This window comes from Myxocyprinus asiaticus, chromosome 3 (genome assembly GCF_019703515.2).
Source record: "Myxocyprinus asiaticus isolate MX2 ecotype Aquarium Trade chromosome 3, UBuf_Myxa_2, whole genome shotgun sequence".
NCBI classification, from domain to species: domain Eukaryota; kingdom Metazoa; phylum Chordata; class Actinopteri; order Cypriniformes; family Catostomidae; genus Myxocyprinus; species Myxocyprinus asiaticus.
In genome coordinates, this window is record NC_059346.1 from 18,766,717 (window position 1) to 18,781,640 (window position 14,924).

Genomic DNA, 14,924 nt, shown 5'->3' on the forward strand with positions numbered 1-14,924 from the left:
AGCTCTGCCGTGACGTAAACAATGTCGTTGTAGCCTAGGCAGAAGGGAATTTCTGGCCTAGAGTCAATGGTGGTTCCTAAAGCAAATGTCCTTTAAGTGAACGAAATTAGCTCTTTCAATATAGCTATTTTTCCTAATTTATGAATACATCGTTGCAGATCCCAACATATAGAAATTATTTAGTTACGCTTTGACCTATTGTTCCACCAACTTGCAGTAACTCTTACAGTTTACCATCTGTATTTAAAAACATGTTGAAACCATCTTTACAAACTACTAAACATAAGCCATTCAACTACCCAATTCATAATAGTTTTCTACAATAATACAGTTTTCTATAATATTTTCTATAACTCTAAATATTTTTATATAATAGCACTGAAAATCTGCTATGATAGCTTAAAGAAATAGGCAAATAACAGCATGACAAAATACATTAACATTGTGACCGATAGATAAATTGATGACATTCACCTTCATTTTCTTCAGTTTTTATTAGCACATCTTACAATAACGTATGCATCTCAAAAGATATAAAACAGTTTAATTTACAGCTGCTCTTTTTTTCCCCCTCTCCATAGTTTTGCATCGTAAATTGCACAGATACCTAACAACCGACAAACAATATTGAACAAACAAAAATCCTCTGATAGTGTTGTGGTCCATTTTGACTCTCAGTACATGAATATCGCATTACATTTTTAAAATGTCTGCAAGTCTCCTCCCCCACTCAATGGTATTACCTTTTAGCATACACATAACTGACATCAAGAACATGAAAAATAAAAAATATACTTGCCAACAAAATGGTGGCACCCAATAAACGATTCACAGAGTTTCTTTCCCCCTCCCATTTCTAAAAAAAAACAACTCCTTTTGTGTTTGGTTTTGAACAAATGAACAACCGGGCTGAACAGAGTATGGCATTCACCATGTCAAAATACAAAGTCATTGAATAAAAGAGGGTTAAAAACGTTTGCACGTCTCCTGTCTAAATGCTGTCTGGACTTGGAGCTTAAGTAGAAGTGTACGAGGTCACAGTTCTTGCACGGTCTCACAGAGACAGTTTACAGTGACACAGTTCTTTGTACATTTGTCTCCGTAGCTTTGGCATATCCTGCTGACCAAAGCTGAAAGGCTGCTCCAGGGCCAGGCACTTACAATACTAAAGTGTAACAATAAAAATAAACAGGAGTAATACATGAGTTAAAGAAACCAACAAAGATTATTACAGTATTTCCTACACCAGTGCTAGAAGTATATAAGCTATAAATATAAAATAAAGCAATAAGCCAAAAGAGGCTGTGCGTTACAGTGATTTTACTACGGGTAAGAAGTGTTCTTAGGCATGATGCAAAGTGGAGTTATCCAAACTATAGGAATTTGTGGCTGCCAAGCAATGAAGCAATTTCACGCATTAATATAGAATGAAATCTTTCAGGTGTGAGTTGATAGCGGTTGTAAAATGACTTTGAATGTGGCTCTTTCAATCAGAATTTAGAGTCAGAAAAATGCATTTATTAATACAGAAATAGAACTGACAATTGAGAAAGAAAAGCTTACCTGAAGGACAAAAGCTCCACAATCACTGTCATTGTTCTGCCTTGCCACATTCTAGAACATTCCAGAGACAGAAGAGTCATCAACATGTATATTTTGCCCGCTCTCTCTTATCTTCTCTTGCATACTTTCTCACACACACACACACACACACACACACACACACACACACACACACAGAGCACATACTGTGTGTGTGTATGTATGTATATATATTACACACACACACACACACACACACACACACACACACACCCCCACACAAGCTTACACACATGCCAAATTCACCTTGCACCCTACCATTTTGAAAAGGCCTTTCCACCCTGTGTAAAATTCTTTCTGTTCTCTCTTGATTGCCTCCGCTTGCAGGTATTTGGCAATGTGCTGTAAATGACAAACAGTAAGTTCCAACACTATGTGACATGCTGAGTATTGGAACAAGGAACATAGCCTTTACAAAAGAAAAAAACAATTAAATTAATTTCACAGAAGTTTCACCACTTACTTTGGGGCAACGGCGGTTGAGGGTCCTCTGGGAATCAAAGTATGTGATGCTACGCTGAGGAACATTTACACACACTAATGACCAGTGCACCTCCAGGTGAATAGGGATCAACAAGAACTTCTTCTGGAAAATATCAACCTGAGGAGAAGATTTAACAGTGAAATACGCAACCTTCATGCAGTTATACAATAATTACAAGCTTATAACATATTAACTCTGGTGTGTATTGTAACAAAATAAAAAAGGTATATATAGGATTTGAATATCGTAAAGGCAGATTTGCCAAACTTTACAGTCCTAGAAAATGTGCAAGTATTCCAGGGTTCCCCATTTTGGGAACCAAATTACAATTACGTCCCATGACTTATCCATGACCTTTCCAGTCATTTGTGATTACTGGATATAGATTTGTAATATCTATTTGCAATCATTTTGATTCAGAGCATTGATTGATTGATTTTAGAGCAAAGAAAATGTATATTCACTATACAAGTTATCTTTTTTTCCCCATTAGATTTTATAAATTTCCATGACTTTCCAGGTTTGGAAAAACACAATAAAAAAAATTCCCTGATATTTCCAGGTTTCCATGACTGTGGGAAGCCTGGTATTAATGCAAGAGCTGTGAAAGACAGACACAAACTTCCTCCACGCCACTCCCCCAGTACTGACGTTTTTTGTCCAACGTTTGACCCCGTCATAACCTTTCGTCCGAAGTTTGTCATAAAAGAAGCTGTTGAAAAAGTGGACCTGAAAGTTAAAGTACAATGAGACGGTGAGACACAAAGACTGAATGGCCACCTTTACAAAACCACCTTCTATATAACTTTCCTGATAATAATTAGGCCTGGATAGCTCAGCGAGTATTGACGCTGACTACCACCCCTAGAGTTGCGAGTTCGAATTCAGGGCGTGCTGAGTAACTCCAGCCAGGTCTCCTAAGCAACCAAATTGGCCCAGTTGCTAGGGAGGGTAGAGTCACATGGGGTAACCTCCTCGTGGTCACTATTGTGCTTGGATCGCGGAGAGTAGTATGAGCCTCCACATGCTGGGTGTCTCCGCGGTGTCATGCACAACGTGCCACGTAATAAGATGCGCGGATTGACAGTCTCAGTAGTGGAGGCAACTGAGACATGTCCTCCGCCACCCGTATTGAGGTGAGTAACCGCGCCACCACGAGGACCAACTAAGTTGTGGGAATTGGGCATTCCAAATTTGGGGAGAAAAGGAGATAAAAAAACCAAAATAATAATAATGATTATTTGGTCACTGTATTCATATAGTCATCTAACCAAGTTTATATAATGGCTGTGTCCTGATTCATCCTTTGTTGTGCTTGTATTTGTTTGTGTATGTTTTGCCTACCTTTTCAGGGGCAGCATCCATGACCAAATCCCCATACATGTTCATGACCTGGGTGATGCAATGAGTTGCAGACATAAAGGAAAGCTAACTCAGCACAATGCCAGAACAATGGCCACCCATTCAACAAATAAAAGACTAAAAACAATGAGCACATTTCTAATGTTCTTAACCAAGGGGCCCACCTGATCATTTAGCCAGTTCTGGCCATACAGCGTGCTCAGATCATCCATGGTGAGAACATGACGTTTGTAATTTACACGGAAGCCTCGCATTACTGCACTTCCAGACATGCGCTGAAAAGACTGCATTAAATGTTGCACCATTACTTTCCTGTAAATTAAAAAGGTACAAAAACACTGAGACTTTACAGCAAAACAAGTCTTGTACCTGTTTCGCATTCTAAATATCAAATTTAATAAGCCCTTGTGATGGTCTGAGCGACCTCTGACCTGTGAGGACTTGAGAAGCTCTCATTGAAGACGTCCTGAAGCTTCTCCACCACTTCATTCACATGGATGGGAATCAAACTGCCGTACTGCTGGAGAAACGTATCCAGAATACCTTTGAAAGAGAGTTACCAAGGAGGTGACAAACATCAGACATTGAATTACACATTATATAAAGTAATATATATATATATGTATATATATATATATATATATATATATATATATATATATATTCTTTTCCTCCCCAATTTGGAATGCCCAATTCCCACTACTTAGTAGGTCCTCGTGGTGGCGCGGTTACTCACCTCAGTCCGGGTGGCGGAGGACAACTCTCAGTTGCCTCCGCTTCTGAGATCGTCAATCCGCACATCTTAACACATGGCTTGATGTGCATGACACCGTGGAGACTCCCAGCATGTGGAGGCTCATGCTACTCTCCGCGATCCATGCACAATTTACCACGCACACCACTGAGAGCGAGAACCACTAATCGCGACCAAAAGGAGGATACCCCATCTGAATCTACCCTCCCTAGCATCCGGGCCAATTTGGTCACTTAGGATACCTGGCTGGAGTCACTCAGCACACCCTGGATTCGAACTCACGACTCCAGGGGTTGTAGTCAATACTCGCTGAGCTACCCAGGCCCCCTATATAAAGTAATATTAAATACTACATGACATACAAGACCTTTCCCATTTATGACATTGTACCTTGTACACAAGAGATGTGTTCACTGCCAAGCTGATTCTGTAGGGATGACTTGTCCCGTTGAGATTGGACATTGGTAGGGGAGGTCCGCCCCTCCCTGTCCCCCATGTTTGCTCCATAGATAGCATCCTTTCCTTTTGGAACCCCATTTGTGCTACAGGAGTCTATAAAAATATTAAAGGGGCCATTAATGGTAAAGAAGAAAGCTAAAGGAACAGATGTTCTTACACTGCAATCACAATAAAATAAATGGTTTCATTCACTAATCATCGCTCTTGTTGTTTGTTTCTCCACTCTGGCTGTAATCAACAATCCATATTTATTTCAATATCTGTGCCTCTTCATGTTTCCAAATGAAATGTCTCAAGTAGATGCTGATTGTAAAGAACAAAAGTTCAGAGTTTACACAACCTAAACTTCAGCATGATCAAGTGGTTGTTTGTGAGATTTCTGTGTAGTTGGTAATCACAACAGCTTTAAGGTGTGCATTTTGGCTGTCGTGCAAACTCCTGACTGATTTTTCGCGTGGAAATAGTTGGTGTTTGCGTGGTCGCAGCTCGCATCATGTGAGAGGAATTACGAGTGGAGATAAGCGGCTTATGAGCAGCTCACAACCTCCCGATAATTTTTAAAAATGTCTAAAAAATTCTGCCGCTATCAGCTTGAATTCGCAAGGTCTGTGTGGTTGAACAAGCCGATTTGGCGATCATTTGCCACACTGGTTGCGCTAGAAAACAATCTATCACTCTGACGGACAGAGTTTTAACATTTCCGTCATTGTCTATTTTTATTCATCATACTTGCATTCGTTTCAGTTATAGGGCTACATTTAGGGCGATATAGCATATAGCATCTGTTATAATTGTATATGCACACGATAGTGGATATGTGATAGATTTTTTTTAACTCCCCAAGCGCGATTCTGGTGAAACCAAAGATGAAACTGCAGCGCTAAAGCAAGATTTTTAAACTTTGCTATGTGCGGCATTAAAGCACATTTACATGGACAAGACCTCACAGATCTTCTTCAAAATTCTGCTATCAACATGCAAGCAGTGACACAGATGAGAAGGACGTAGCCTACATCTAAAACTAATAGTTCAAGTAGCCTACTCAACTAAAATAACTCAGAATTCTGCACTAAACATCATGTTTGCGCTTAAATTAAATCCAAGTATAACCGACAGAAACGGTGTGCGAATTTTCCACACTTTCTTTTTAATCTTGTACATTTTATGCAGTAACTAGCAGCAACAACACACTAATGTTATGATTGATGTATGCAGTCATAAAATCACACAGCCTCCCTTAGAAATCTGAATCTGTCAAATGTTGGACAGAATTTGTTTTTTTTTTTAGTTGTTTTTTTTTTAATCCCCTTTTCTCCCAGTTTGGAATGCCCAATTCCCACTACTTAGTAGGTCCTTGTGGTGGCGTGTTTACTCACCTCAATCCGGGTGGCGGAGGACAAGTCTCAGTTTCCTCCACTTCTGAGACCGTCAATCCATGCATCTTATCACGTGACTCATTGTGCATGACACCGCGGAGACTCCCAGCATGTGGAGGCTCATGCTACTCTCCGCGATCCACGCACAAATTACCACATGCGCCATTGAGAGAGAGAACCACTAACCATGACCACAAGGAGGTTACCCCATGTGACTCTAACCTCCCTAGCAACTGGGCCAATTTGGTTGCTCAGGAGACCTTGCTGGAGTCACGCAACACACCCTGGATTCGAACTCGCGACTCCAGGGGTGGTAGTCCGGATCAATACTCGCTGAGCTACCCAGGCCCCCTGTTGGACAGCATTTGTAATAATTATCCATATTTATTTTATTTTATTTTTTTAAATCTGCAGATGAGTATTCAGCTAATGCAGCCCCTGGCCATGCCAATCTTCTTTATAATTTCTTAATCGCAAGCTACAAGGAAGCAATGTCCTCCTCTGGCTTTATGTCTTATAATGATAAATAGTGCGAAAATTCATGCGATTGCTCCGGAATTTGCCAGGTCGTAAAGTCATGTCGTGTACGATTGCACCTGTATGATTATCAGATAAACTGACTGGTAACATGTGCTAGGGCTCACGACCTCCCGAGAATCAGAACTCGCACCGTGTACGCCAACATTAAACATCAAAATAAATAAAAAATCTAAAGTGAGTCTGGATATGTATCATATGCTAATTAATAAATCATATGAGAATGCCTTTAAAAACAATGCAAAACTTCAGAGACTAACTAGTCAGGGAAAAAATGATAATACTCACCAGACAAACGTCCTACTCGATCTCCATTTAACAATGAACCGCCAGGCTGTCTCTGGTAAGGCCGACTGTCAGAGTGGCGGCGTCTGTGACATCTCCATAACCTCCTATATCCCATAGTTCCTGCCCATTTGGCTCGCTGGCGCCAAGTTCTCCACTGTTGGGCCAGACGGTAGCGAATGTTCACATACCTCTTGCCCCGATATTGCAACCGGGCTAGCCTCCTCTCTTTAAGTGGACTGGGCTTAGTCTGGGCCAAGCAGTAGGTAAAGCCACCTGTAACATTTACATCCATCTCCACTGGCTGTGAGTGTTCTGGTGATCCCCAGTCCTCATCACCTTTATCATTCCACTGGAAACCACCCTCATCTTTCTTTTCCACCAGATCCTCTTCACTCTCCATATCCACATTTTCATCTTCCTCCTCCTCCTCAGGAACAGCATAGTCTGCCCCCCACATGCTGACATCTTCCTCTCTGCGGCCCAGTTTGAAGTGGGTGGGGCTGGGGGCATGTTGGGCCATGGCCAGGTTAATTAAATTGCCGCCTCCAATGGCACCCCTACCTCCAGCACCCTCCTGCCCTGCGGTCAGGGTCAACTCATTGGACCAGTGTGTTTGAGCCAGGCTGCTGCCACTGTCTCTCATGATCCAAGGGCACCCTAAGACCTGCGCCAGCCTGCCTCCTCACTAATGCATGAAGAAGACAAGCATCAAAATGGAGAAAAACCAATAGAATAATAAATGAACAATAAGGCAATCACATTCAGTAGCATAATACTGTATATCAGGGCTCGACATTAACGCTTGTCCACTTATCTGGGACAAGTGGATTTTTGATGGGGCAAGTGAAAGGGAATTTTCTTGCCTGACTGGGCAAACAGACTGATTAAAACGTCAATAACAAAATAAAAAAAATAAAAATAACCAGCTCTATTTTTTTAACAGCCTTGGCCTGTGTTACTTATTAGAAAGTTCATATTCTTATTCTGCTGTTGAAAATAATCCAGAGTGCGTAATTTTATAATTCGCTAGCGATCTAGTAACAGCTGCGGCATTTGATTGTCAGGCAGCATATGTGTGTGTGCTGAACATGCGCGTGTTTCAAAAATGCTCGTGCTAATGCATGCCTGAACGATTAAATACATTTCAAAATTCTGCCAAAATGCCTGTCTTGATGAGGTATTCATGTAAACACAGAGAGCGATGTCTAAAGTGAATGTAAACAGCGGAGAAAATAGCGGATTTGTATTAAAATGTCGGACTTGTAAGTATTAATGTAAGCTAATAGACCTGCTGCTGTCTAGTGTGTATTATAATAATCAAACAACCAGAACAAAACAAAAAAAAAAGAAACACTCTCTGCTCTTGACTGAGTAACTTTAGTAGCTTTAAAAATATTAATGTATTATCGTCATACAGTGAAGACCAGTAGTAGTTTTGTTGTATTTCATTCTGAATGTTTACTTGAATACTTGATACTGCTAAAACTTTTAAAACTGTTAAAAAAAGCACTGAATTTTCTTAATTTGTATTTTTGTTCTATTATTTTTAATCTATTTCTATTCATTGCTGTATTTATTGTTATTTTATTACTTACTGTTTACTAGTCTTGAATAATTACTTAAGAACTTGAAACCATTCTTCCATAATTAACATATTAGTGTTATTATTTGTTGTGGTATTAAAGCTGGTATTGAGAATCGTCAAATTTCACTACCGACTACTGAAATTTTGGTATTGTGATAATGTATAGCCTATATTGTACATGGTAGATCTTGCTGCAATAACATGATGAAAAAGTAGATCTCATTCCATAGAACTATGTGCATTCCTGCTGAAGATGATGGAGGCTTTCTATTTTTTGACTACCATACGTAACATAAAATAATTATCATATGACAATAGCTCCTCCCCTACCCAGAGCAGTTTACATTTCTGTTGCAAAGAATTGAGTTGATTGCATATGTACACTATTAGGTTGGGCATCAGTCATAATTTTAGAAGAATATACAACATAAACTTTGACACGTTACTTGAGCATGTAACTTAAATGTCCTTTTTCTCTCCAGGAAAAGCACATAACAATGCTTAATTTCGAGCCCTGTATATGGATGTACATCAAGCCTCATTTGTATATTTCACTTTGCAAGATTAAACTAAACTTCTTTTTACATAATCTGTGATTTCCACAGACCATGAACACACCTGATAGTTTAGCAACACCTCAGATGACCACAGGAGCAAAGGACAAGAGCGTGAAAATAGCTAACTAGCTTGAGAACAGACCTATAAATGGACAGCGCTCTGTCTTCATGTTTAGTATATGTGTCATTTCTATAATCAAGTGCCATTTTACCTAATTTAAAAAAAAATTTTTTTTTAAATTCCAACAAAAAGGTTTTAATTTAGCATGTAATCAGGTCTCCATAAAAGGAGCTGTAGGAGAAAATAATGGTCATACCATTACATTCCCAACAACTGACACATTTCTCACACATTCACTATAATGCGTCCGCCATCCTACAGGACACATATGTGTCTATTCTACAAACAAGATTAAAACCAGGCTTCTCCAATAACTGTGTAATGACAAATCACATGACTACAATTTCAGGAAACAATTTCGTAATTGCATCAAAATGTAGTAGTTTTTATAAGAGAAATTTGGATGCATAGCCACTGTGGCCTTGAAAAGGATGCAGAACACCAGGTGCACTGTAGAATTTTACTTGTTAAATTAACATACTCTCATTATTAGAATTCAGAATTAAACGGCATTTATTTCCCTGTATATTATGTAATGAAAACAGTTCTAATACAGCAGTAACACTTGCTTCTCATAGCTAGTAAGTTTCCAAAACCAAAAATAATGTTGCCTTAAGGGTCATGTGTTTTGATGAACAGTCCTTTAACCCTTTTTTTTTTTAATTATTAGTGTAACTGGATGGACAGTAAAGGGAGAGACCAAGAGGGACAAACAACTATTTCTATATTAAGTATACTACACCCAAAAATGAAAATTCTCTCATCATTTACTCACCCTCGTGCCATCCCAGATGTGTATGACTTTCTCCTGCTGAACACAAACAAAGATTTTTAGAATGTTTCAGCTCTGTAGGTCCTCACAATGCAAGTGAATGGGTACCAGATTTTTGAAGCTCCAAAAAGCATATAAAGGCAGCTAAAATTGATAATATGCTATATCCATAAGACTCCAGTGGTTAACTATATCTTCATAAGTGATATGATAGGTGTGAGTGAGAAAATGATCAATATTTAAGTCTTTTTTTTTTTTTTTTTTTTACTATAAATTCTCCTCCCTGCCCAGTAGGTGACGATATGCACGAAGAATGCAAATCGCCAAAAAACAAAAGAAGAATGTGAAAGTGATAGTGGAGATTGACTTAAGGACTTAAATATTTATCTTTTTCATCCACACTTATCACTTCTGAAGACATGGATTTAACCAATGGAGTTGTATGGATTACCTTTGTGCTGCCTTTACGTACTTTTAGAGCTTAAAAATGTTGGTACCCATTCACTTGCTTTGTGAGGACCTACAGAGATGAAATATTCTTCTAAAAATCTTCGTTTGTGTTCAGGAGAAGAAAGAAAGTCATACACATCTGGGATGGCATGAGGTTGAGTAAATGATGAGGGAATTTTCTATTTGGGGAGAACTATCACATTAATTAACAGAACACATAAATCCCCAATTTCAATTTCATTCAATTACAAGTAATCTTACATTATTATCATGAAAAGAATTAAAACACTGGGGTGAATAAATGTTAAATAATTGATATTATTATCCAAAAAAATAGAATGGATAATATGCATTTGAACTCACTTGGATATTAACTATGGATAACAGGCTCTGTTTGGATTAATAGTAGGGTGAATTCAGGTAAATTTGGCCACTTAGTTTTTGGAAAAAAAAGAAGAAAAAAAAGGCAAGTTTTCCAATTTACTAGAATTCACACTACATAACATGGGGACATAAAGGGCTGAAGCAACGACACATTAATCTCGCATGAAACATACAAATATGAGCACTGATTTCATATATATATATATATATAAAACACATGCATTTGGCTCCATTTTGTCCAAGTAGCCGTTGACCCATGAAAAAAAGAGGAACAGCCCCGCCAGGTGCTTGACCTGCAGGGACCAACTCGTGTGCATGATGCTCTTTGTTCTGCTCTTTTGTTATCAATTATGCAGGAATGAAAAAAAGCTTTGTAACCCCAACAATACTTCCGTCATATATTTCGCCAAGATTGTAGTCTCAGGTTTATATGCAATATATCAAAGGGTCACTCGTTTGGGCATAAAGCGCATTACAGCGGGCAAAACCAGCACCGATCACACATAAACACTGTTCGGCCTCCGGGATTTCGCTGCAGAAAATGTGGGGTGTCGGTGCCACCGATTACTCACCGTTTAACCGTATCCTCAAGTCAAAAGCTTAGGCGTTGTCCGCCAGTACAATACGCGAATAACTACGTTTCGCGAGGAAAGAAAAAAAAGGCTAAATAAAGTCTGATTTCGATCTTGGCTCATTCAATGAGCTGGCGCTTATTTAGAGCGAAAACATTCTGCTTCCGCCGCATGTCTATGACGTTTTTTTTTTTTTTTTTAGAAGATTACCTGCAAATACCGGCAGCTCTAAGAATTCTTTAATTTTTCAGTCTTAACCTTAACAAATGTGAATTGCTCCCAATTAAAAATTGTGCATTTTCCTCAATTAATGGTATCACCGTCAAAAATTGTGTTTCATATTTGGGTATACAGATGACTAAGGATAATTCCAGAAGTTCGTTAAATTTGAACCCAATTATAGCAAAAAATAAATAAAAAAAGGACTTAATTGTTATTTTACAAAGAGATCTTTCTTTGAAAGGTAGAGGTTTGCTTATTAAAGCAGAAGGTTTGTCTCGCCTAACCTATGCTGCCCAATCACTGTATGTTGATAAGCACATGTATAAAACAATAGATGGAATTTTAACTAAACTTCTTTGGAAAAACAAACCTCATTATCAAAATCAGTGATACTAAATTCTTACTGCAAGGGGAGTTGAAATTTTATTGAATTTAGTTCCTTAAATAATACACTTAAAATAAATTGGCTTAATCGATTTCTTATACATCCAACATCTATCTGGAATATTTTCCCTCAATTTATTTTCTCACAGCTTGGAGGCATTATGTTTGTTTTAATGTGTAATTATGACATTCAAAAACTTCCCGTCAAGCTTTCTAATTTCCCCCAACAGGCACTCCTAGCATGGCACCTTATTTACAAGCATAACTTTTCTCCTCACAAATGTTATATATGGAATAACAGACATATTTTATTTAAAAATAGATCTTTCTTTTATAATCATTGGTTTAACAATGGAATACTTCATGTCAGCTCTTCAGATATGCAGAATTTTTAGCAGAGTATAATATCCCAGAGTCTCCCAGAGAATTTGTTATAGTCATGGATGCAATCCCTTCTGGCCTCTGTTTGTTTTTCAAAAATATTCACACTTTAAGGCCAACAGTTCCCTATCCTGAACCTAGTGACACACCAATTGGTAATATATGCTTTACTGATAAAAAAAGGAAGAAACCATAAAATAAGAACTCTTTTCCTTGAAGATATTACATCTGCCTCTCCTGTAATCTCATACTGGAATAGTTTATTTGATCATTTAAACTGGAAAGTAATTTGATCCATGCAACAAAAACGTTTTCTTTCAAATAAGGTAAAATAAATATCTTTTAAGATAATCCATAATATTTACCCTGTCAAACAATTTTTAGGGAAAAGATTTAGGCTTGATAATGACACGAATTGCTCCTTTTGTCAAGCTGATGTTGAGACTACTCTTCATTTATTTTGGCCCTGCAATTATATTGTGCAATTTTGGAAAGACGTTAGTTCTTTTATTTCCAATAATGTCTTACAAGGCTTTGTGATGTCACCCAGAAATGTTATTTTTTTTTTTTTTTTAATGCTGATGGAAATACTTGCTTTATTATAAATGTAATTCCTTTTCTATGCAGATTGTATATTCACAAATGCAAATTTTCAAATTGCAAGCCTATCTGTCTGGTATTTTTAAAATTTAAAGTTTAATCCAATATTTAAACATTGTAGGAGCCTAGATGTTATGATAGTAATGAGACCTAATGGAAGAACAAGTGCAATCACTAAAATATGATATTACAATATATTATAATCATTTAAATATATTATGCAATATTATATTGGTAATTTGTTTAGTTATTCCAAACAAAGTGTAATTTAAAAACATTTTCTGTTTTGGTTTTTGGTTGAGTGCATCCAGAATATTTGGTTTAGGCCAAGAATGTTCATTTCTGTGCATCACTAGGTGCCTTGGCACCTTCATTGCTCAGCCCCTAATTAAAGCACTGCATTTATTGTAAAAAGGCAATAAAGGAATTAGTGAATTTAGCTGCACCGTGTTTATTGTAATAAACAGGAGACAGTTGGTACAGTTAGTACCTTATCATATTCTTTAAGGAAAACTTGTCACTTCAACAGCATTTTTGTGCAATGGAAAGATGTCCTTTCTGCTTAACAATTTGTTTTACTACAGCTAATGTTTTTGCCTTTGAACACAATTGTTTTTCTCTCTTCTCATAATTTATTTGTATTTTGTGACAGTGATGCTGATTTCAATACATAATTTAAACAGAAATATATGTTTTGATTATTTCCATGACACCAACTTCATTGAAAACAATTTGTCTAATTGACTGAAATATTTCAAGCAAGCACATTTAGCCATTGTTTACTACAGGGCATCCAGAATTCACAATGACCCCCACAGGGCAAGGTCCTAAAATATTTTCATTTTACTAAGCAAATGCAACAGCTTTAATTGCTCTTTGGTGTTTTTATTTTTTATATTTATAAATTTGGTACTTTCAAATTTGTTTGTGAAACAATTCTAAACAACAAAAATCTATTTGCTAATATTTTCAGGCATGGTCTGCAAATAATCAGCAGATTTCAGTGTTGATTGGACAAATGTTATAGGAGTAATAGCAAACAAAACATTTACATAAAATCAAATCATGGCCAACCATGGTATCATTGTTCTCTGCATGACGCACACAATCTAACAAGACCAGTCTCACAAAAATGCAAACATAAAGCTTCAAGTCCATTTTGGTGTGCTCAATGTCAAATTTGTTGATGATTGGCCAATGGCTGCCATGTTTCTCAATATATGCAACTGTCCTCATGATCAGTGATAGCAACTCCCACAAAGACACTGCATGCAAATTTTTAAATTAACTGGACCAATGTTTCTATATTTAGAGCCACTTTCATATTGTTCCCTATTATAGTGCCACCAAAGGGCCAAACCCCGCAACTTTTTCTGTGTGTTCTCAGGTTGAGCCCTTATATAAGTGTGTCAAGTTTGGTGAAAATATCAAATTTTACTTAAGAGTTATATCAATTTACGTAAAAGCAGAGACCACTTTTAAAATTCATCAGCCTGTTTTTGGCATTTACGAGCAAAATTTTGCCATGTTCTCTTTTATCGCTTCTTATTTTGGTGGTTTCATTCTGAATGGACGAACAGATTTGAAGCAGTTCGCTAAAGAAGTTTCAGAACTATTTTCGAAGTGGCAACAGGCCATAAGGCGAACCAAAGCAAATATGGTATTGTTGACTCGGCAAGTCCTCCTGGACTTAACGAGACCGATCGTGTGAAAATAGACCAATGCCACTAAAAGTTATAAGCTTTTTCCACCACTAGGTGGCGCCGGACCCAAACTTCTCAGGCACCTTCAGGACATGGTCCTGATGATACATACAAAGTTTCATAACGATACGCCAGTGCATTCATAAAATACAGCATTTTGCATCAAAATTAAAAATGGTCAACGCCCAAAATGGCCGACATGGGAAAGTTGGGTATAGTTTGACTCGGAATGTTTTATAATTTTTGGCCAAAGCGTTGTAAGCCAAAATAGCCGTTTTTGCTATCTCCTGACCAGTAGGGGACAGTGTGGTGAAACGTTGCATGGCGATGA

At 37.7% G+C, this 14,924-nt stretch overlaps 1 protein-coding gene across 2 annotated transcripts; it reads right to left on the minus strand.

Annotated features, from left to right (window-relative positions):
• Positions 1-475: 475 nt before the first annotated feature.
• Positions 476-11,459, minus strand: LOC127428056 (sentrin-specific protease 3-like). 2 transcript variants are annotated; one of them, XM_051676105.1, is made up of 11 exons: positions 11,304-11,459; positions 6,863-7,547; positions 4,593-4,754; positions 3,880-3,991; positions 3,613-3,760; positions 3,431-3,478; positions 2,738-2,815; positions 2,066-2,203; positions 1,861-1,944; positions 1,564-1,614; positions 476-1,165 (listed from the first exon to the last, which is right to left on the minus strand). In XM_051676105.1, exons 2-11 carry the CDS (start codon positions 7,503-7,505, stop codon positions 1,055-1,057), a joined length of 1,575 nt encoding a protein of 524 aa, XP_051532065.1. In that variant the 5' UTR covers positions 7,506-7,547; positions 11,304-11,459; the 3' UTR covers positions 476-1,054. The 2 variants fall into 2 exon arrangements, with proteins under 2 accessions (XP_051532065.1, XP_051532055.1); XM_051676095.1 differs by having other exon boundaries at positions 1,849-1,944.
• Between the last annotated feature and the right edge of the window lie 3,465 nt (positions 11,460-14,924).